Source organism: Cyanistes caeruleus, unplaced genomic scaffold (genome assembly GCF_971803275.1).
Source record: "Cyanistes caeruleus unplaced genomic scaffold, bCyaCae1.hap1.1 HAP1_SCAFFOLD_336, whole genome shotgun sequence".
NCBI lineage: Eukaryota > Metazoa > Chordata > Aves > Passeriformes > Paridae > Cyanistes > Cyanistes caeruleus.
The window spans coordinates 10,820-34,971 of record NW_028256104.1 but is presented as its reverse complement, the minus strand read 5'-3'; the positions used below and the strand labels follow the sequence as shown (position 1 = coordinate 34,971).

The 24,152-nt window shown below is 41.4% G+C and overlaps 1 protein-coding gene across 1 annotated transcript; it reads left to right on the top strand.

Annotated features, from left to right (window-relative positions):
• Positions 1 to 19,734: 19,734 nt before the first annotated feature.
• LOC147645431 (basic helix-loop-helix transcription factor scleraxis-like) lies at positions 19,735 to 23,945 on the top strand. Its single transcript, XM_086874630.1, has 2 exons — positions 19,735 to 20,211; positions 20,355 to 23,945. The coding sequence occupies exons 1-2, from the start codon at positions 19,735 to 19,737 to the stop codon at positions 20,403 to 20,405; spliced, it is 528 nt and encodes a 175-aa protein (XP_086730756.1). The 3' UTR covers positions 20,406 to 23,945.
• Positions 23,946 to 24,152: the final 207 nt, after the last annotated feature.

Here is a 24,152-nt window from a genome sequence, read left to right as displayed (position 1 = left end):
ATACCTGGAAGTTGTGAACTTTATTACCCAGTCTGAGATATCCTCTTCTCCCTCTTCCTCCAGGATACAGAATTCCACTCAGAAACCAGATTTAAATATACACTTTAAGCAAACACATCAATCTTACCCTTCTCCTGTGGTATTCACCCTACTGCAACTTTCCTCAGGAGCCTTATGGAAATGTCATTTTCTCTCCCACAGAAACCTGTAACTGTGTTGTAAACATTCAACAGAGAGGTGGAAAAGGGAAGCATCAGAGGCTCAAGACACACAGCAGCATTCAAGAGTTACTGGTCATGAAATGACATGGCTAAAGATCATGAAAGGAATTATTTTAATGTCTGCACTTTGTCTACACTTGGATTTTCAGATTCAGCATTTAGTGATATTTGCTCCTATGTTAGCCAAGTCTTATCTTACAAAGTAATTTTCACTTTCTCACAACCCAGGGGAGTGGAGTTAACACTGACTAAATGAAATGCCATGGCATTTTTTCCATCTTTCTCAAATGCTGGGGGTGTGAAAGTCCAGAGAACGAGCCATAAACAGCAAAATCACACAGTAGGTGGGAAAAAATGGGGAGGAGGGAGTGACTGGATGAACCCTCCATGGCTGATTAAACAGGACAGCACATTAGGACAAAATTAAATTTCAGTGTTGAAATTATGTTGCAGCACTGACAATCAGAGGAAAATATTGATAGCAATAAAACGAAATTCTAAAGAAAGTGGCACTACATCAGAAGACAGCACGTTGACACGATTTATGTTAATTTCTTCAGGTTTCATCCCCATCTGCATTAATGTTGACACCTCATGTAACCAAGCAAATAACTCTGAAAGAGCCAGGGAGCGAAAGTAAATGATTGCAGCTGCCATTAGGCTCCTATATATTGTAGCAAGCAAATGCACCAACTCATTACGACCTTGATCTAACAACCCCAGGAGATGGCTCATCGAGCACTACATTTTTAAAAGTTATTTCATGGAGAATGTTTATAAAAAGTTACATTTCTCTTACCAGTTTTCAATTATAACAAGCAAAAGACAATGGCAGAGAAAAGAGGGAAAGTAAAAGCGAGAACACAGAAGGAAATCAGAGGCAAGTGAATCACAAGCAATAAAAAAACCTCTCTCTACAGTCAGGTGTGTTTTCAAAACTATTTAACAGGTCACAGACAGCAAGGGACACTTACTTGGGTCACCTTAGCGTTATGTTAGCGAGCATCCTATCCAATCCCATCACTGCAGAACCTGACTCTCTAAGCATACTCTCAGGCATGAAAACAACTTTAAATAAATTACAGCAAAGTCCTGTTGCCCTGAAATTCAGTCACTCTTGTGAAGCTTCTTGCAGGGGCTCTTTCCACTGGGAAAGAGGATATGCCGAGTCATAAACTCTTATTTATTCAAACCAGTGAAGGCCTGATTTGGGCAACTGAAGTAAATAGAAAAAAATCCCACTTACTTCAGTGGACTTTGAATCCTCTGCTAAGTTCTCAACAGGTATTTGCCTTGGCTTTACTTCAGCTGTTGTCCCTTCTCCTTCAGGTGCAGTTGCCATTTGGTCAAATTAACTGTTGTCAGATTCAGGAGATAGATGGGATTTTGGATCTAGCTGTGTGGCCGTCCCTGTTACATTTTCATTTTATAAGCCTGCCATTCCTGTTTTAATTTGAAAATTACTTTGTTTCATTTAAATTGCTTTCAAAGGCAGTCTGTCCAGGCCAGAAGATGCACTAATAAAAGTTCTTTATCTTTAAAATATGCAAAGGGTAATTTTCTTTTTTCATTTCATTTTAAAAATATTTCATTCTGTTCTTTTTTGGTTCACATTTAATTCCAGAAAGAAGGGACAGAAACATAAGATGCTTTGTTGTAATCCTTAATGGATTAGTGGTATTGATCAAAGCTTTGGGTGCTGATGTGAATTTGTCACTTAATCTTATAGGCATGTTTATCTATTTACCAAGAATTCAGAGTGCCACGCTAGCAGTGCTACAAGGCCAAGGGCCAGTCCATCTCCTTCCATAGCTGGATACACTTGCTGAGGAAAAGAAATAAATGGTCAAATGATACATCTTTGTGTATTAGGGTGGGAATTGCTGTTTCTTCTGCTAACTCACAATTTCCCTTAAATTCATCTAAACAGGGCAGTTTCATCAAGAATGGAGCAAAGCAAGACAACATTCTGTATTAAATTAGGTAGTAACCTGTGCAGTGAATGTTAATGGGAAGAAAAGCTGCATCGCTGGGATTTCTTTCTTTTTTAATTAGACACAATCAGTTTGACAAAAGGACATTGAGTGGTCCTGATTTTCATTTCAGAGAGATGTGATCATACTTACAATATATCTGTATGACAATTTTTTAAAAATGCCAGATTAGATTATTAAATTAACTCTTCAAATACATCATATTGGTAAATTAAATCTGAAGTGACCTTGGAGGAAAAATAGTCTCAGATTTTAGAAAGAGAAGTTTTTGAAGGAGAAAATAAAAGGTGGAACAGGACTTATCCCAGCACTGGTGGGACTGAGCAGGATGGGGTAGGGAAATGGGCCAGTGTGGCTGCCTGCTGCACAAAGGCAAAGGGAAGAGAGAATTTACTATGGTGCCAGGGAAAGAAGATCCATGATGAGAATGAAGATGGAAAAACAGAAAACACTGTTTATGCAAGGTGTTGAGATGGTCCGACATCTGTAGTCATGTGTCAGAAAAGGTGCAGTAGAAGCATTGCAACACTGTGAGAACCAGTGCTGAAATGAAAACCAGTGCTGCAAAGTAACTGAGCTGCCAAATGGGCCAGAGAGAGTGCAAAGCACCACTGTAAACCATAGGCTCCTTGTAATCCCATGAGATGGACAGCCATCTTCATGAGGTGTGTTTCAGCAGACTGCAAGCTGAACCCAAATGTAGCCTGTCCATCCTCCAGATTTTCATGTAATATTTGCCCCTGAAAATTAAAATTCATAGCATTTTGGATGATGTATTTGCATATAATAACCCCTGATCTCTTTGATCTTTCTTGCTGCCTGGCTCCTTGTTCCCAATTCCTACCACCAACTCCAGTCCCAACCTGTACTTTCTGTCAGTCCTGTTCCTTTAGCTGAATTTGATGCTGCTACTTATTCACAGCAACTTCCAGCTAAACTGACCACCTCTTGCAGACTCAGGAGGCTGTAATGTTTTTCAGCATTGGCACTGCTTAAATGTGTCACCTGAGGCCAATTCTGTTTCCATATGCTTGAAATTTTTCCTCTGTAGATATAATGGTTACTCTGGTTATAAATGGTTATAATGATTCTGTGGTTATAAAGGTTACACTTTAATGTAAAAGAATTTCTGCTCTTTTTCTACCCAGAACAACTGCACACATTTCAAAAGCTGCGATGATAACTACAAAAGCCTGGCAGCACTGACTGGAGAGTTTTTCTGAAGTACTGATATGAACCACTCTCATCAGTGACTTTGTAAGAAGAACATTAACCCTGATCTTTAGGAGCCACCTTCAGCTGTATCAAAAGTATCCCACTAAAACAGACATCCAGGTCCTTCAGGATATCCTCAAATCAGTTGTACCCTCTTACCACTTTGGGTTAGTGAAAACATGTTTAGACTGTAAATAACTTTTCTGCATCTCTGTTTGCAAGTGTGAAGCAATGAGACTTCTGCAATTTATGTTTCTATCAGTGTAGTCTTCCCTGTACCAACACCTTAATTTTCTTTGTTGAAGATATATTCCCATAAAACTCCTGCGAGTTGCAATGACACAGCTCAGCAAAGTTTCTTAGCGGCACATAATTCACAACCTTTCTCTCCACCTGCTCCAGGCTGGGCAGAGTCTCAAGCACAGACACAATCAGAAGATCTATAGAAGGTCTATAAAGGACATTATCCCAGGAAAGAGACACTGGGATTTATAACCTATTCTCTCTGGGCCAATGCTTTAATGCAAGTAAAGGCCTACAGCTATAAACATTCTGCCAACAGTACAATGAGAGTGACATCCACTAGAAGTTAAGCATTCTTGTTTGATAAAATCATTGCCCATATTTTTTTACCAGAATAATTCCAAACATCATAGAATGGCCTGATATGGAAGGGACCTTAAAGATCATCTGGTTCAACTCCCCCTGCTGTGGTCAGGGGCGTCTTCCACCAAACCTGTTTGCCCAGAGAACCATCCAGCTTGGCCCTGAACACTTTCAGTGATGGAACATCCACAGTTTCTCTGGGCAACCTGTCCAGTGTCTCACCATCCTCACAGCAAGGAAGTTTTCTTTTAATATGTAATCTGAGTCGAATCTCAGTTTGAAGCCATTCCCCCTTGTCCCATCACTACATGCTCTTGCAAGATGACTCTCTCCATGGTTCTTGTAGGCTTCCTTTATGTACTGGAAAGATCATGAAGAAAAAAATCATACTCTTGTCCTGTGAGTTATCTTTCCTCTGGCTTAAACAGAGGAAAAAGTCACAAAACTAAACCTACCCTATATGCCCTAACCTGAAACAACAAAAAAACCATCAAATGCCCCTGCAGAATGGAACTCCATTCCAGCACTGAGCTGGATGCACATGGAATCAGGCACAAAGACCCTTTGCCTGATGCTCACACACACACTACACTTGGTTCTTTACCATTTTTCCCCATGTGGAGGAGATTCAGACCTGGCATCCTACAAAGCTGTCCCATTTCTGCATAAGCATCAGAGGTTGTTTATAAGAAATGTAAGCCATTAAAAAAAGATGCTGAGGAAACTTTAGAAATGGAGCTGTTGTCAGCAGAGATTAAATTGTATACCAACAGCACGACATTTATGCACTGCTACTTAAACTGTGACAAATGGTTGCAAACATGATAGTTTCAAGATCTTTAAGCTAAATGAATGGTGCTTTTAGCCTACCTCTGACTGGAATTCATTTTGGAAATAAAGAAGCATTTCCTACCCATCTGTGTACAGAACTACACCGATGATGACTGAAAGGGCAGGAGTTGCAGCTCTCGACTGTACTGTGGAGCACTGAAAGGACTGGAACAGGCTGTCTCTATGTATTTGTTCTCTTCATTCCCAAACAATGTCTGAAATGTAAATTAAGATTTTACCTACCTGTCGACCTCACAGAAATTGTTTTCAAGGAGTTTTTTCTCCTCTTTCATTTTTCTTGTTACAACAACATGCATAATGTAAGCTCACATAAGACAGCAAAGATCACATTAAAATGTTGTTTTTTAAATTGTAAATATCTCAAATAGCATTTTGTTCAAAAATAATTTCCATCATTTTCAGTTTAAATGTAATATTAACTACTGGAGAAAACTGATGGCATAGGGAATTTGTCCTACTTGCACTGAACTTATTCCTGTGTTGTCCTCAGACACTCAGCAGAAGGAATTAAACACATGATTCCTACAAACAAGTATTTACAAAGTGATTGGTTTAGTGTTTATAGTCTTGTTATAAAATATTTATAAAATAATTTAATCTCAAACATTCCAAGGTGTTCTTCAGTTGATAGCACAAGAGAAAAAATAACTCTTTTATCCTGCCCCAACTACCCACCCCATCCCAGCCCTGTTCTCAATCAGAGACTTGACTGTATCCCTTAGAGATTTTGGAATTAAAGAAAAACAAATAAAAATGTAGGAAAAAACGAAACAGGAAGATGTATTAGGTGAAAAACCTTTCTTCAAAAGGAAACCAATTATCACAGTTACAAAATATGTGAGTTTGGCATACAACCAGGTGACCAGATTCTAATATTTGTGGGACATTTTCAGTCCCTCTGCACAACTGCAAGATTTGCAGCTGCGGGGTGACCTGAGGTGGTGAACTGGGTGACACACTACAAAAAACATCCTCCCAAGTCGCCCCTTCAAACTCTGAAGTTTCCGCCAGCTTTTTTTACAGCCTCTATATTTAAAAAAAAAAAAAAAAAAATTAAAAAAAAATTAAAAAAAAAAATAAAAACAATCTTTCCCTTCAGTTTTTTTGACGGGAAAATAAAATCTTTGCTGAGAAGAAATCCTTAACTTGCAGCAAGGTTAAGCTGGAGCCGAGGCTGCGGAAGAGCAGGAGCGCAGTGCCATCTCGTGGTGCCCGCGCTGGGAGCCGCCGCAGCCCGGCTGCCGCAGCGGGGGAAGCGCGTCCCGGCCATCCGCATCCTCTGCGCACAGAAAAGCGAGTCCCAGCGCCTTCGGAAGCTATTAAATTTTTCCCTAAGGAAATACATCTGAGAAAGTAAGATAAAAGACATTTAAAATCCATCTAATGCAGAGATCGGGGTGAAATTCTGCGCTGTCTCGAGGTTGTCTCTATACTGGAGGTTTCCAGCCCGCTGCAGGCAGCGGGGGCGGCACAGCGGCAGCTCGGGCAGGGAAAGCCGGTCTGTCTGCTGATGGAGAAGCGACACCTGCCACCAAAACGTCCCTTAGAAGAGCAGAGCACAGGTTTGGGGCAGCTGGATGACCCCGGGCTCCTGTGGGCACTCCTTGAGTGACCCCTGTGCAGCCCTGCCCAGGAGCAGAGCCCCCGGCCGGCCCTGAGCGGGGAAATCGCCTGGGTAGAACAGAGGATCACCCTCTCATTTTTTTATATCAGTGTCTGTTATTGCAATGTATTAGAGCTGAGATATTCAAAGCTGCCTGAGGGTTTTGAGAATTAGATTCAAAATGTTCTAGGCAATTCTGAATATTCCTAAGAGAGTGATTTTACAATGCTATGAGTCTGATCCTTCAATCCCTCCTTGTGTAAGGAGTACTTACTTAGAGAAATAGTTTAAGTAGTATTGTCTTAGAGCCAAATTTTGACATTTAGCTGCTGGCCATGCCGGTAGCACATTTTTTTTCATGCTCTCCAATCTACAAGTAAACTCAGATTGAGCAAAAGCTGCCATCTTGCCTTTGGGCAAGGTGCACTCCTGGACATGCACCAAGAGAAGAGAGCCCGTAGTTCAGAGATGATGTAATAGTGAGAGACAAATTCAGCACATGGAAATGGAAAATGTATTCCTTACATGCTGTGTTAGAAGTGGGGAAGACTTTAATTATTTTGCAGAAAAGTATGGCTTGATTTGCTTGCCTGCTATTGTGTTGTGTGTTTCTGGTGAGCTTAAACCCAGCAAAGGCCAACAGGGACAGGGAGAATGGGCCCACACATTGTACCAGGATGGATCCGCTCTTACTGAAAAGATGCAGCAGAGAAATGGTGCTGCAAGGCCAAAGCCAGAGCCCTGCTGAAGGTATAGAAACCAGGTGGGAGCAGTTTTGAGGTCCCAGGACAGGCAAAGGCTGCATGGTTACAAGTCAGACTGATGACTGATGTCAGTCAGATCAATGGAGCAAAGGCAGAGCAAGCTTAGCTCCAGCTTTAAAGGGATGTCAGGGACAAACAGGGCCTATGGAAAGTGTACAGTTCAGGGAGGGGTGAAATGAGTTAGGCTTTTTGAATGGGTTTTCAGGGGAAAACAACTTATGCAAGCAGCTTGCTTGTGTGCCTGTGTCTGGCAGTCCACTCAGTGGTGTTTAAATCTTTGAGCTAGTTTAGCCAAACCCAGCAGAGACTCAAAGGCCCTGTATCCCTAACACAGTTTATCAGTACAAACACCTAGACAGTGATAATAAACTTCACAGCCCTGACAAGAAAAAACTGCAGCATGAATCAGAGCTCAGTCATAACCCAACTCCAAAACGAGCACAAAATCACAAGAATCTAGAATCCAGGACTTCTGCATTTTGTAGGACTAATGTTGACTCTAACACATTTCCCTCCATCACTACATTTACTGGCTGTTTTTCCTTCCCAAAGCATTTAAATTATTACATCTCAGGTGGCAAAAGGGAGATGGGGTGGAATGCTGATTTGATTTAAAAACAGGATGAGCAGTGGGATTTCATTTGGAAAGGAGCACAGAGATAGACCCATTTTTTGAGAGAAACAGCCAGGAGAAAATGAAAAACAGGTCATAGCTCACCCTGAAAACATAATGCCTGAGAAAAAATCTGGCCCAAGTAAAGGGTGGAAGTAAATATTCTCCATTCATGTCTAAAATAGCACTTCTAGGCAATTTACTCTCTACCCACTGCATCAGAATGGGTATTCACACCCCACAAAGTAACCTTGACCAAGGTGTAAAAAATGCTGTGCATAAGAAGCTGGCCTGAGTTTCTAAAATGCCCTGAGTGTCTGATTTGATCCAGTGAAGGGTTATGAACTGAGGACAAGCTGAGGTTTTTCCACTTCACTCCCAGCTGGTAATTGCACTCATCATTCTTACTGTATATAGGAGACCATGGCATGCTGTGTGAGGAAATATTTTGTTATGCAGGATAGAGATGAAAAACATGGACGGTATCAGCAAAAGCCTGGCAGGGACTTCAGCATCACAAAACCCAAACTAATAACTATGGAGAGCTCAGATCTGTGTTACCCTTCATTCATTATTGAATTCACTAAAGCATGGAGGGTTCAGAGTTTTGGTTACCCATGTCTACTGCAGATTCAGTTCCCTAACACAGTCACTGGATTTCAGTATCTTTTTTTCTTCTGTCCACATCTTTTAAAGTCTTTAGTGCTTGATGTTTCTCAAAATAAACATAGATGAGCATCAGAGGATTTTTGTGCAACACATTTGGCAAATTCCAAAATGCTGAGTTAGGAAAGTACACTGCACCAATGAAAAGAAAGTCATAGAATTGTAGAATGGTTTGGGTTGGAAAAGACCTTAAAGCTCATCACCTTCCACTAGACCAGGTTGCTCCAAGCCCCATCCAATCTGGCTTTGAACAGTTCCAGGGATGAGGCAGCCACAGCTTCTCTGGGCAACCTGTGCCAGGGTCCCCAACCCTCACAGGGAAGAATTTCTTCCTAAGTAATTGATTCCTATTAATCCCTTCAAAGTCTTTGGTGAAGACTGAGGTTTGTACATTTTTTTCAATAAAGTTTGATGTTTCAAATGTACTATTCAAATTACTTCTCAAAAATTATTTAAATATATTTGGATCAGTAACTTGCCACCTGTTATCAACTGATACATGTGCAACAGCACATCATTTTATTATAAACATTTTCAGGTCTTTCAGAAAGCAAAATATGAACTCAAATAAGTATGGTTCCAGTCCTGCTGATCAAAAGCTGCTCCAGTTAGTGGCACATAGCACCAGGACATCTGGTGACTTGCAGCAATCTCAGTCTGGTTTATGAACAGCAAAGTCACCTGATTAAATACAGGCTGGGAAAGTGATTGGACACAGCTATGTCCCATGAAGGCAGAATTTTAATAAATATCCTACACCCAAATATTATACCCAGTTTGATTACATTTTAGCACTTGCAGCTTTTATTTGTAACTGGGCATTTGCTCCACTCTCAGCACCCAAATCTCGTCTCATGAGCAGGTCTTGCTTTTCAGCTCCTCCTCACCTGTGTGTGATGGAGAGATCTGTGCTGTCATTTGTGCTCCTTTGGAACTGTGAATGTTGTCAACACTGCATCTGACTCTTGTGGCAGTACCCAAAGGTGCAGTCCGGTCACCATTACACTAAGTATAGTCCTTGCCTCTGAGGAGCTATTTCACAATGAATAATTTAGCTGACAAACTTAGTCTGCTTGAGAAATACCCAGGAGCAGATTTCAATTTCTTCAGCCACAATCATTAGTCAAAATATGCTGGAATAAAGATGGGGTGAAAGAGGTTGAGGGAAAGAAAGATGAGGGAAAAAAAAATGGGGATCATACCTGTATTTCTGGATATCACAGCATGTCTTCAGGCTCCTAATTTCCATTCCTCATGCCCAATGAGTGAAATTAATTTAGGCAGAAGAGGGAGAAGAAAGCCTATGAAACTAGCCTAGATCAGAATTAAATCACTAATAAAAAATTCACTGCTTTCCTTTCCAAGTACAAGACTGTCTTTTTTAATCATGTTTCTTCTATGATACAGAGGCACCAGAGTGCCTATAAGGAGAGGGGGAATATCCTCCTAAATCCCCAGCCCACGTGCAGAACTGTGCAGCAGAAACCCCAGGTTCCATGCATCCAGGGCTGTGATCCAAATCACTCTGGGCCAGCCACCAGCTGGGAACAGCTTGCACTGGACATGTGTCTTCCTACAGCAAAGTGCTCCTGCATTCTACCTTTGCTGAGACAAAGGGCACCACCCCTAAGTGCTCTTTATGCAGAGTGCCCTAGCTGAGCGGCTTAAGGGGACTGGAAGAGGGAGAAATTATCCCTGACAGCAGATGTTAGTCCAGAACTGAACTGGATCAGACTACAGGAAGAAACAGAGTAGGACCAACAGGTACTGCAGTACCTACTGTGAACTGCTGCACTTCCTGAGTTAACATAATGTTTTCCAAACACATGGGATGTGTCACACTGTATCCAGGACTAACATATCTAAAGTTAAATTCCTGCTTCCTCCACAAAACACAAGCAGAACTAAAATAAGAGCCTAATTCTGGGCTCATTCCATGCCTGCCAGACTGATTATAACCGACTGCAACCAACCTACTGCAGAATTACACTGATATACGTGCACAACAATATTGCACCAAACATAAAAATGCTTAATACCTGATCTATCCTTTATCAGGTGATTTAACTGATGCTGGTTTATAGCCTTGAAGTATATGAATCTTTTTTCTCAAGTCTAATATCTTACTTGCAATCTCAATTTCTCTAAGAAAGGAAAAGAAACTGAAATGTATTTTACAGTTAACTAGTAATTACTCTTTTCTTTTCCAGTAAAATAAAGCACTTCTTTGATTAGAAATGAGCATGTAGCACTTATGATGTTGTATAAGTGACTGAGAACTGGATCCCTGACATAATAATTAGATGCCATTTTTAAGACTGAACATTGGAATAGTGTCCACCTTCCCTTTAGTCCTTCAACACAGCATAGCAATTTTGAATTATTTTTTAAAAAGTCTCCCTACTCCCTTCTTTCCCTTCAGCAAGTTGGCAGCCTGATTACTGCCACAGAAACCAGCATGTGCAAGCTCTGTGCTACATTAGCAGAAATTTTTAACAAGTTCTTTATTTTATTTCTCAAAATGTGGAAGAGGGATGTTTGTTACAGTCCTTACACGTGGGAGGTTAAAAGATAACACCAGACACAATGATCAGTCAGAACTAAACGCATTTGCAAGTTCATATTGTAAATATCCCTTTTGGAGAGATGCTGTTTGGGGTAACTAATTGCTCAGGATTTTCTAGAATGAAGATGATCAGCCCGAGTACCTCCCAGGCACGCAGCAGCGAGCCCGCTAAGGACACACAACTCTGTGTGGAGCTGCTTCAAAGACAGCAGAGATAACTAGACAGATCTGCCTTGGAGGCAGGTTATCAACAAAGGGCTGTCTCCCAGACAAGTATCTGTTCTTGTCTGCCTGGAAAGTGAGTTATGAGCCTTTGTACAGCACCTTTCAGGCAAGCAACTTATTCAGGTCTGCCTGGAAGGCAGGTCAGCATGCAGATATGCGCCTAACAGGCACAGAACTGTGCAAGTCTGCCTCTCCACACCTTCAAAGATCCCAAGACAAGTCAAGAATTTCATTTTAATGATCTCAGAGGAAAGCCATTATTTCCTGTATGTAGTAATTTTTAATATAGTTGATGGATATGTCAAACTGCAGTTTCTTTAACCACGCTTTCTTAATGCCAGACACAAGAACAGAATTCCTTTTTACAAGGTTCTGGTAGTATTCTTGATATAAAAGGAAATGTTGTTTTATAAGATTTGGCAGTGGGTTACTACAGAGAGCAAAGTGTCCAAAAGAACCAGCAAGTTCAGCAGGACAAATAAGAACTGATAATAAACACACCAAGAAATTTTATGTACTCTATCCATACAAACACAGTTGACTTACTGTTCTCTCTCCCTGTAAGTAACATCAATAATTGCACTGGAGGTTTAGACGGAATTGACAAAAGCAATAAATGAATTTAAATGTCATTCATTTTAAAAAGATTAAAATTTTTTAAGATCTCCATTCAGGAAGTGCTTTAGTAAGTTTAATCACTTAACTAGAGAGCTTTTTAGCAAAGATGCAGGGCTTACTTTGCACATAACAGAGGTCATACACAAGCCATAGTTCTGGGACAGTGTTTGAAACACCTTGGCCATGTGTGCTGACCCAGAGTGAAGCAGGAATCTTGGGCAGAGAGCAGTTAGCAACAGTGTGAAGTGAGAAAGGACAGCCTGTGACATGAGTCAGTATTTGAGGCAAGGAAATGCTCTATATCTCTGGGGGAGACCCAGCAGCAGCACTGTGACAGAAGTGTTTTGGACAGTGGGCAGTGGTCCATTCCAGCCTAAGGCGACCCCACAAGGCAGGTTGGAAACTCTGGTTGTTTTGAACTAAAGAGAAGCACAAAAGAAGAATTCTACAGGGCTCCAAAATGTGCTGCAAGGTTGAGAGCAAATTGGGAAAATTTCAGGGAGACATCAGGGCGTGTGCAGAAAACAGAAGGCAAACAGCTCTCGTTGAAACTAAAACAAAGAGTTTGGTTTAATTCAGAGCACCAATAAGCCTCTTCATACTTGCACAATCTTTAAAGACTCAGGATGAGAGACCTTGCTCTTGTGTTCTGGAGGACCACCTGGCCTGCCAACTGTCAGCAGGAATCTTAATGAGAATTATTTATCTTTCCCAAGTGATATCCCCATAGGCACCCCAAGAAAGGTCAAGAAATCTTCACGGAGGGTTTTCTGTGTCTGAGCTTGATCTTTGGTGTGCAATCTCTAATCTGTGTAAAAGACTTACCATATAACAGGATCAAGATAAAGATTCTATAGGTATAAAACCACAGGAAAAAAATTAATTCTTATACTTGCACTACACGTGAGATTGTTTTGGTCTGCACAGATTCCTAATGTAACTAGCTTAGTTAGACTTATATTACATGATACTATCTACTCTGACAGAGCTAGAAGCTCATTCCAAAAGTATAATACTGGCATTATTCCATGTTTGTTTGGCATAACAGAATATTCTTTTAAGCTTTCAGACAGTAAACTCTTTGTTTGCTGTAATTCACGTATTATTTATTAAACTGTATTAGTTCAGCTCCAAAGAACCACTGAATACATCTTCACCAACAGCTGTGGATTTTGGCTTCCAAAGCACTCTTTTCAATTACTCTATTTTAGAGTAAATTCTATTTTAAGTAGATCATTGCTTTGGTTTAATTTTTTCCAACTTGCGAAATTACCACATTAAAACTTTCAGGTTTAATAAGTGATTGATTAAAGGAACTTTTTAGAAAATTTCCACATCCCTGTCTGAAGATAAAAGTATCTACTACCCCTGCCTCAAATGTGAGTAAAAGTTCAGGGATGAGACAATTTTATTATAAACTGTAGGATCACAAGGCCCTGAAAAGTTGGCTGTCTTCTTTACAACACACATTTGAAACTGAAACAGCTTTATGTTTTTGTACACAGTCATATATTCCATTTGAACTTGTCAGGCAGAAATTGAGAGCATGAAGGAATTTACATTTGTGCAGCCTCTAATATCAATAAAATATTTCCAACAGCAGCTTAAAGCTTATTATTGTTCTGATGATGCCACCAGCTACACTGGTGCAGGGACAGATTGACTCAGCTGGAGGCAGTGGAGTCAGCTCTGACCTGAACCTGAGTGACTGAAATTGAATCTGTCCTTTAATCTAATTTGAACTACGGAATCATGATCAGAGATATCTTTGCTAACAGAAATGCTCGTGTGGAATTGAAGCACTAAGGAGAACAAAGTGAAGTACTTAAAGAATGTCAGATTTTGAGTATCTTCATAGGAGGAGACTCTAGAAGCTGAGAAGAGGGACAGAAACCATACAAACAACTTCAGCTGCAGTGATAGTGCAGAAGCTGTGGTAATTATACAATCAATTATATTTCTTTCATGGGCTTTGGGATATCTTTGGATTAGTCAGCTCTAAGCACTTTAAAGATATTGTTGGAAATACATTCTTTAAAGTACCTACAAAATCTTGTGCAGTATAGTGCTCTTCATAAAATGATATTGTAAAAGTAGAAGTATGGGGTGAAAAAAAGCTTTTTTTGGCAGATGTAACTATGATTGGGCAAGGAAGACGGAACAAATCAAATTGCAATAGGCATTTTGAAGTATCTGCAATAGCTGTTCCACACAACTGGATGATTCTATGTCTCATATTCCTGTTCATTATTACAGTAGCTGAGTATTTTTTATAACTAAAATCCAGTTGCATTTCTACAGCAGCATCCCACCTTTACAAGAAAAGAAAAGAAAAGAAAAGAAAAGAAAAGAAAAGAAAAGAAAAGAAAAGAAAAGAAAAGAAAAGAAAAGAAAAGAAAAGAAAAGAAAAGAAAAGAAAAGAAAAGAAAAGAAAAGAAAAGAAAAGAAAAGAAAAGAAAAGAAAAGAAAAGAAAAGAAAAGAAAAGAAAAGAAAAGAAAAGAAAAGAAAAGAAAAGAAGAGAAGAAAAGAAAAGAAAAGAAAAGAAAAGAAAAGAAAAGAAAAGAAAAGAAAAGAAAAGAAAAGAAAAGAAAAGAAAAGAAAAGAAAAGAAAAGAAAAGAAAAGAAAAGAAAAGAAAAGAAAAGAAAAGAAAAGAAAGTAAACAAAGTAGTCTGTGTGAAAATTCAATGCCTATTTAATACTTTACATTCTGCTTCTCAGTGACCTAGAAAACTCCAGAAAAGCTGGATTTCCATCAGTGATCCAAGCTGGTGAGCCTGGATCATGAGATATTGCAAAACAGACCTAGCAACCCTTAGTCTCTGAAAAGGCAAAAACATTCCACTGACTGACCATTGTGTGACAGCATCTGGAAGTGGGCAGAGAGCACAGACTGGTGGTGCTTTGTGATGAGAAGAGTTTGAAGAGCACGATACCTTGCTGGGTGGTGCTGCCAGTCCCTTTTCCCAACAAAACCAAGCTGAATACACACTTCTGCATGTGTGTGTGCATGTTTGAAGCACAGATCCATGTTTGAGGCAAAGTACAGGGGAGTGAGAGAGCCCCTCCTGGCAAGCCAACCAGCTACACAGAGAGACCCAAGCAGCCACAGCTTCATCTAAGGTCTGGTTTCTCACCAACACAGGGATTTCCAAATGGATTAGCAAAGGATCTCAGCTCCCAAACCATGCACAACAGCTGAATGTTCTAGACAACATCTTCCCAAACACTAACCAAGCTCTGTCAGGATGGATTTAAAAAGCAGTGAAATAAGGCAGCAGGTAAGGGAGGGCTCTGGCAGCTTTAATGAACAAAACAGAAACACTGCTTCCAAAACATTTTGTTTCCAAGGGCAGGCGTATTGTCCTTACTTTGCTTCAGCCTGACAGAGAAAAGAACATGCCTTGTCATCTTTCTGCTGAATTCAACCACAATCAAAAATTACTTCTGAGGCAGTTAATAACAACTTTGAGAGTATCAGCACAATGGTGTAAAACACCACTTAGACTTGGCAAGTTTAAATGGTTTTGAAACAGCAGGTGAATAATATATTTGGATTTTCTTCTGTGGGCAGCCAGAGCAGAGAAAATTACTGTAAGACAAATTTTTTGTCAAAAACTTAAAGATAAACAACTCAGCTTCTTTTTGTCAAGAATAACAGAGTGGGTGTATAAATAAAATGCAGTAGGCAGGATGTCCCTGGCGTTTAAGAAGGCCTCCAGCACTCCACCACACATAAAACTCATTAACACACCGGAGAATCATGGCACAGATCAATTCAGATGAAGAACAGAGATTGTAAGTGAAGAGATTGCAAGTGAAGAGATAAGTGTCATGCTAAATCTGGCTGGCTGGAATATCAAGAAGGGACTTGTTAGATCCCACATTAATCAACTACCAGCAGTGCAGGGCAGAGCTGCTCCTGCTCCTCCCCTGCCTGGGAACTTGCACTCTAGTAGCAGACTGAGGGTTCAATATGTGTGCAGGATATTTATTACAATCTGAAAGGTTCACCATCCCACCTGGCAGGATTTTAACACATGAAGCCTTAAGTCCACCTCCTGATTAACCTTTCCTCATTTAATATGCTCTGCACAAGCCCTCCTTCTCCAAAAAATTCTCTTGCACCATCCCATATTTTGACTACTCCTCAATCTTTTCTCCTTAAAATCACTCCCTTCAAGAACCCGTATAGAGTAAAATGACACTTGAAACACTCTTCAATCAACAGGTATTTTATGGCAGTCACATTTATTAAAAATTGCAATAAAATGACAACTCCATCACCCAGGTTTGTGCAGGACAGTAGCAGCTGTCACTGCCAAAGTCTGAGACAAACACATAATTGATAACACTTTGTCAAATATATTATTTTCAGCTCTGCAGACATTTCCAGCCATCAGCATCCTGTATTTGTTTCTCTTTGTTAGAGCTGGACTCTCCCTTCTGTCAAATGTGATTGAAGTACTGCATGCAGCTGCTTCATCAGGTAAGCACTGCAGAAGTATCCTACTTAGTAAAACAGATAAAAACTGCAGTTTGGAAATCTGTACAAGATCTGTGCTGCTTTTGCCTACAACACAGAAATATCTTCTCATCTGTGTGAGCAATGTTGTATGCAGGAATAAAAATACATGTGTATGTGGAATGGCTTTGATGGAGAAGGCAAACAGAGCATAATCCTTCAAAAACATAGTGTGTGGCAAGAAGCAGCATGGAGTGAGGCAGAAAAATATGAGCTGTTGGGAAAAATAAAAACAAAAATTTTGTCCATAGGATGCTGCCATACTTCTGCTCTTGAATAAACAAGTGTCTCACTGAAGTCAGTGTGACCTGCAGGCCCAGAATGAAGCTGCAAACATTCAAGTACTTCTTTTTAAAGGCATTTTGTCTCTGGATGTCTTCTTTTTTTTGAACAAGTGAACAATTCTGTGTTATACTCCCTATTTAATGGAAATACATTTGGAAGGTTTCTGGGCTGTGACCAGAGACATTCAGCGCTGCTAATTTAGATTTGCTTCTTTTGTTATCCTCTAAATAACTTGCTCTTTTCATAGGTATAGCTTTTCCAAATTGCCTTCTCCTGAATTCTTTTTTTTTTATTTCCTATTAACGCTGCTCTTCAAAAAAATAAAAGCAAATTAAAGAAATACCAGCCACTAGACTGCAACTAATCAGTGAGATACTTCATATTTCCAGTCTTTTGAATACTGTTGAATGCTTCCTTACAATGGCTATCAGATAACTTTCTCCATGTAGCACGAAGGCAAATTTCAGGCAAAACCTTATCACTGCACATAAGATATTGCCCACTCTTCTGCTTTGCATTCATGCAGCTCCATTCTTGCTTGCTATTAACGATTCAGCAAATTGTAAAATAACAGCAATGCTGCACCTTCCTTGAGGAATATGCTCCCCCTAGCACTTGCATAAATATTATCCCAATCAATAACCTAGTAATTAAAGTCACCAGCATTTTGGCCTTTTTACAACACTCCTTATCTAACAAAAAAAAAAAAAACAACAAAACATTTCTTGCATTACTATTTCCAACTGCCCTGGAAACAGAACAAGAATTGTTCAGCCACCTCTTTCTCCTTAACCCCCAAATTAGCTATTGCTGTAAAGTCACAGAAAATCATTCTGGTTTTCTCTGCAGACACAGCCTCATTTTCTCCCTGAGTATCACTTCTTCCTTTTCTCATTCTTGGTTTATAAATAAACCATAAATTCTGACTTTGAGAACACCAGTTTTAGTCTTGTCTCGGGGTTCTTTTTGTTGAAGGGGGTTGATTTTGTTTTGATTTACTTCCAGTGAAAAAAAAAAAAAACAAAAATAAACCAAGAAACTGAGATGCTAAGAACAGGAAAACTCTGGTAAGCAAATGAGTGAGTCTGACAAAGAATCAATTATCTCCAGTGCTCAGCTACCAGAACATATCAAGGGTGAAATCCTACCCCCATTAAAGTCAATGGGAGTTTTGTCGTTGGCTTTGTCTGGTCAGGAATCTCATTCTAGAAATATTGGAGGTGACAAAAAGGAAGAAACCTGCATGGAGGACAGAACAGGCTTACCTGGAGACTTCAAAATAGCAGCACTTGTAAGGATTGAAATTCAACTCCAGAACTTTCTAGATCATGTAACTTTTGAAAGCTTAAGGAGACAGAATATCCTACTGTGAGAGTAGGATATGGTTATTCACAAACTTTAGGAAAATTGCATGACTTTGAACACAGCTTTCCCCAACATCTGGTGATGAAGGGCCACATCCTGCTGTCATTGCAAATGAATTCCTTTAAACCAGGAGCATGACATACACCTGCCCATCCAGCCCTTGCATTTCTTCAGCCTTTGCTATCAAACACCTCAACCTCAAGCTAATTTTATTGCAGCAATAATTTGCTACAGAAAAAAAAAAAATCTCCAAAACATGATCCAATGGGAAATCAAAAGACTTTCCCCCTCTTTCTCCCAAGAAATACAAAGGAAAGTCACATGAAAGAAGTGTTGCTCATTAATAGGCCAAGGTAGAATACAGCTGCAATTGGCTGACAGAGCTGTTTGTCCATTTTTTCTTACAACTTCTGCCCAAACAGAAAGTGCAACCAACATAAACCAGCACTTTACCATCCCAGCAGAGGAATGTACTGAAGAGATGTAGCCCTGCCAGTTGGTACCAGCTGTATTTTGAGAGGACACGAGTCCCAGCCAGACATGTCTAAGCAGCTGCCTACCCTTAGTGTGTGCACCCATGATTAGAGAGATATGACTCTGCTAATCCAGCCCTGATTTGGGAAGAAGGATTCATATTTAGGCCACCGCATAAGCTTCCAGGACCACAGAAAAAGAGTCAGTTGAGGCTGCTTAATCAGGTAGTGATGAGTCATTTGAGTAAACCTGTGCCATGACCTTTCATGAGTCTCTGAGCTCAGACAGGATGTCAAATTTTTATGAAGAAAAGAGGTGTAATCAATTAGTGCTTATGATGACCTTTTAATAAGTAAATGATTGAGGCAGACACTCATTCTGAACAGAATGAGAAATTGGATTTGTATGTGTGTCTAGTGTTGCCTGGGGAAGGCAATGAAATCCACCTCCATTCTTGATCTATTAGCCCACTCCAGCCAAAATATAACCTCAAAGGAAGTTGTAGTCAGGAGGGGGCCAGCATCTTCTCCAAGGTAACTAGTGAAGGGACAAGAGGATATAGCCTCCAAGTTCAGGCTGGGCATCAGGAAGAATTTCATGACATGAAAAGCTGTCAAGCATTGGAAGGCGCTGCCCGGGGGGGTTGTGGAATCACCACCCCCGGAGGTGTTCAAGAAACAGCTGGATATGACATTCAGTGCTGTTGTTTAGCTGACAAGGTCACCAACTTGTCCACCGGTCAAAGGTTGGACTCGATGATCTCCGAGGTCTCTTCCAGCCTGAATGATCCTGTGACATACATACACACACACACATACACACGGCTGGAAAAGATATGGAGTACGGGGGTGCAGAGCGGGCAAAAACCGCAGAGGTTTGTACATCCATCCCACGAGGAGCCACGGCTCGGTCACACCGGTGGATGCGGGAGCCGCAGGCGAGGCCCCCCCGGCAGCGGGAGGAGGAGGAGCGGGGGTTTTCCGCGGGGCCGGTGCCGAGCCCGGGGCCGCGACAGGTGCGGCGGCGGCGGCCCCCGGCCGAGAGCAGCCGCCAAGCGCGGCCGGCGGGACACGGGGCGAGCAGGGGCGATGCGGCACCTGCCGCGCATAAAAGTGATGGAGCGGCGGGGCGGCGGCGGGCGCCATGCGGGGCGGCGGGGGCGCGGCGGGCGCGGGGCAGGCGCGGGGCGCGGCGGGCGCGGGGCGGCGGCGGCGGGCGCGGGGCGGCGGCGGGCGGCGGGCGGCGGCCAACGCGCGGGAGCGGGACCGCACGCACAGCGTCAACACGGCCTTCGGCGCCCTCCGCCGGCTCATCCCCACCCGCCCGGCCGACCGCCGCCTCTCCAAGGTGGAGACGCTGCGCCTGGCGTCCAGCTACATCTCGCACCTGGCCAACGTGCTGCTGCTGCAGCAGCGCCGGCAGGACGAGGCGGCCGCCGCCGAGCAGCCCTGCCCGCAGCCTTGTCCGCAGCCTTGTCCGCAGCCCTGCCCGCAGCCCTGCCCGCAGCCCGCTCAGCCCTGCCCGCAGCCCGCTCAGCCCTGCCCGCAGCCCTGCTCGCCACCAGCTGCCTCCGCGCCCCGGTCCATCTGCACCTTCTGCCTCAGCGACCAGCGGCAGCGGGTAAGGGCCGGCTTCTGCACGCCTCTTGCGGCTCTGTTGGGGAGGGTGGTTATTGGTATCCCCCGCTGGTTTGGGATTGAACCAGCCGAGGGTTCAGTGCTGTCCTTGGTACCTCCTAACCTGTGTTTTTATCCATCGAACAGCACCGAGAAAAAGAGAAACCATCACCTGGTCCAGCCGTAACCGGACTCTGAACAGGCTGAGGGTCTCGCAGCACTCCTGCTCTGACTGTACCACTGCTCTGGGTAACATCGCCTCACTCGTGCTGCACCTTTACATTTAGATAGCACAGTCCTAAAAGAGTTACTTTTTAAGCCTATACGCTTTGTTTCATATTGTGAGGGTTTTTTTCAGGGTGTTTTGCAAATGAAATTCGCTGCCTCCGTTGAGGCACCACGGTTGCACCTGGTGCGGCAGCTATTTTAGCGCGAGAAATGTTAAACCTCAGCAGCCAAGCCCTGATCCTGATGCCTCCTAAACCTGTGTCGCATGATGAAACTTGAACTTCCAAACACACGGTGTCCCCTGTCAGGGGAAGCTGCCGTGAACACGCCGTGCCCGACGCCTCCAGCGCAGCCCGGGCTGCACGCAGCGCTCGCTGCCGCCCACTCCTCCGGCTGCACGCCAGCCCCCGGGGACACGGCCCATGCCGACAGCTGACATGCTTGAGAGGTCTCAGCCATGCTGGAAGATTATTTTGAGGTGCTCACAGAAAGTCGGAAAACTTCCAGCGAAAGCAGCCCGGTTGGCTGTGCACAGGCGCTGCGGCACGGGATGTATCCAGCACAGGAGAGGAAAGGGGAGAAGTGCAGTGTAAGCGATGCTCTTTTCTTATGAACAGGGCGAGTCGTGCCAGTCCTTTAAATAGCACAGGATATTCCTAAATCTGCCGGGCAAGGAGGGTTTCCCAAGGGCTTTTACCCATCACCCAGGTAGTTCCATAGCTGCCCCGTACATCACTGAGGTTGTTTATCTCCCCTCAGTTTACTAACTTGTATACTTTTTTTCAGAAGTAACTGTAAAAGGCAAATAAGATTTTCTGTTTTCAGATTTGGATATTAGTGAAGCAGCAAGCTAAAATCTTAAACCCCAGTAATGCTGAGGTTTAAGAAACACAGAGATAGGTTAATTTTGCAATGTTTTTTATAGCTATTTATAATACAATTAATTAGGCTTTAATTAATCTAAACTCGTTATTTGGGGAGGCACTCTGTAACTGTAACCACTCCAAGTGCTGCAAGGAAAACTTTCCTTTTTCCTCCCCTGATGCCATCTGTGCAGTGCTCCTGGCCAGCCTTGCTGCTCTGGCCAGGAGTGAGGGCTGAAGAAGCAGCTCTGTGTTGTTCACTTTCTTTTCTGTCCAGAGTTTTCTCTCCTTGTCCTACATAAGTGCAAAGCAAAATCTGGCAGTCGTTATGAGGAACTTGGCAAGAGCAAGGTCGTGGTATACTCCTACACAACTTCACCTTTTCAGTTTCCCTTTTCCCCTGCTCAACATAACAGTGGCCACTTTTTCTGTAGCACAATGAGGAAAAATCTGCTGTACCTACAGAAATGCAGTGAGCTCTTCCTTTGAATTCCAACAAAGCAAAATCTCAGCGATTCCACATCACGTCAGTCTCTTCAGTTATTAAAAGCTACAGGATATATTTTCCTGGATTGAGAGGAGATTCTTGTTTTTAGGTTTCTATCATTAATCTCTTTTTTTAATGGGGAACTTTCAGTTGCTGCCAGATCATGGTCTTTGCTTTGGCACTGATTTGTGAAGCTGGAACTCTTTATAGCTTTGTACAGTGTTTTTTAATTTTTGTGTTGTGTCAGCCTCTATGTGTGGGTATAGAGTTCTACAAACATACCTTCCTGGATATTTTTTAAATCAATTTGAAAAAAATTGTTTTTTAAAAAGTCATTTACTTCACAATTAAAGCTGATCTTACAGTTCAGCCCAACATTCTTATGAACACATTAAACCAAAACATCTGACCTCTTTATAGACAATTAACACTAATTTATTCATTTAGCTGTATCATTTCATATGATACCCTAAAATGGCAAAACATAATGCAGTTTCAAACAATTGTAGGAAAATTTTGCATTGAGTATGCTCTGAATTTTGAATTTTGTAGGAAAGACAATAAAATTATTTATTTCAGGTTTTCAAAAAAGGATTTTTTTGCAGTTTTAAGAGTTTTTAGTGTAGCTCTTGGCAAATGAAATATATTTGGATTTAATAAGATATCTTTATACTTAGTTGTTAAAGGAAATGAGTACAAAATGTGAGGTCCATTTTTGTACCAAAGTATGAGCTGAAATCTCATAACTCGAAACTCTCATGAATAATTTCTACAATCCTATAGGAATTTGATGTTCTCCCTCTAATGAGGATTTTATCTCCCTAGTTTTGCAAAGGGTTTATACCAAATGCTTTTCAATGACAAAAGCAGGAGCAGGCCCTAACAACTTAGCCTTCTCTCCTGTTTAATGTGGCTCAGCGTACCATTAAATTCTCTCTTTACTCAGGATAAACTGTTGAATTCAACTGGGCTTGGAGATTTTCTCAGGGTTTCAATTACTAAATAATGCAGGAGTTTCAGTAACACTGATTGATCATGGCAGAAATTAGACCCCAGAGCACTGTGGCCCAAATATTTATGGTATAGACAGATAATGTCTATCCAAAGCAATTATAACCGTGATTTCTCTGAGGAACATTTATATATGTGTAACTCTGTGTATTTAAATGAGGAGAACTGGGGACAAGTCCTTAACTTTGCTGAAATTTATTTGTAATGTAAAACTTCTCTAACCCCAGGAGAAGAAAAAAAAAAAAAAGATATAGGATTGAGCTGTTACTCTGTAATGGATTTTCTATAAATCAAGGGAAAAAAAAAGAATTTAATTTCTGGAGACACAGATGAATTGAGGGCTTGGATTGCACATATAAAGAGCTCATCATCATTAGGTATTTTACTGAGTTTTTACTGTATGAGCTTGTGTGTCTTATCAGACCTATTTTTTAATCATGGAGCAGCGTTATTCATGGCATGCAAAATATAAAAGTCAAAATCTTGAGGGTGTCTGAGAGCAAGTACCTCACTTGAGGTAATTGACCAATGAGGCATTGGAATGATGTGAGTTTTTCCAGAGGTGCCAAACAGCCTCTTGTTCTGCAGATATTGGGGATATTGACTTACTTGTGAGCACATTCTGTTCTGTATGTATGAACAGAGGCATGCCTGATGCCAATCCCAGCTTTGTTTTCCTGTAAACACTTGGCTATTCAATTTATGATGCATGAATAAAGCAGAAACAGTGAGATATACACCATTTGGCCTCAGATTCTATTAAATTATTGTTAAAATAATCCAAGCATAGTACTTTGTGTAAATCATTGTACGTAGCCTGCTACATCACTATATAAAAACAGCACCAAGAAAAGTGAATAAATCATGTTTGATTTTACAGGTTAAGTTTAAAGAAGCATTTGAACATAGTTCTTAGTTATTTATGAATTAATCATAATGTAAGTCAAAGTAGTTTCATATGTTGCCTTCTATTTTCACTGCTGTTCTACAAAACAGAAGTTTCCTTTCATGGAAAATCTGCTTCTTTACAAAAATCTGTATTTGTTTGCAAAATGTGATTACATTTGCTAAAATAAACTATTTTTGTTACTAATTTAAACAATAAACTGCAAACACTAAGCTGGAAGTTCTCTTCCACAGCCATCTCAAGATACAAGTATTTAATTATTTTCTTTACCTTTTTCAAATCTATCTCTCCAAGATTCCAGCATCATACTGACATGTGTATGAATGCACCATGTGTGTGCATTGGCAGGAGAGAAGGGAGGTGGGTGGAAGCTTGGGAAAACGAAAAGTGAGCTCCTCTGCTCAGGGCCTGAACAATATCCTAAGTGCCAAACACAGGAGGAGATGGAG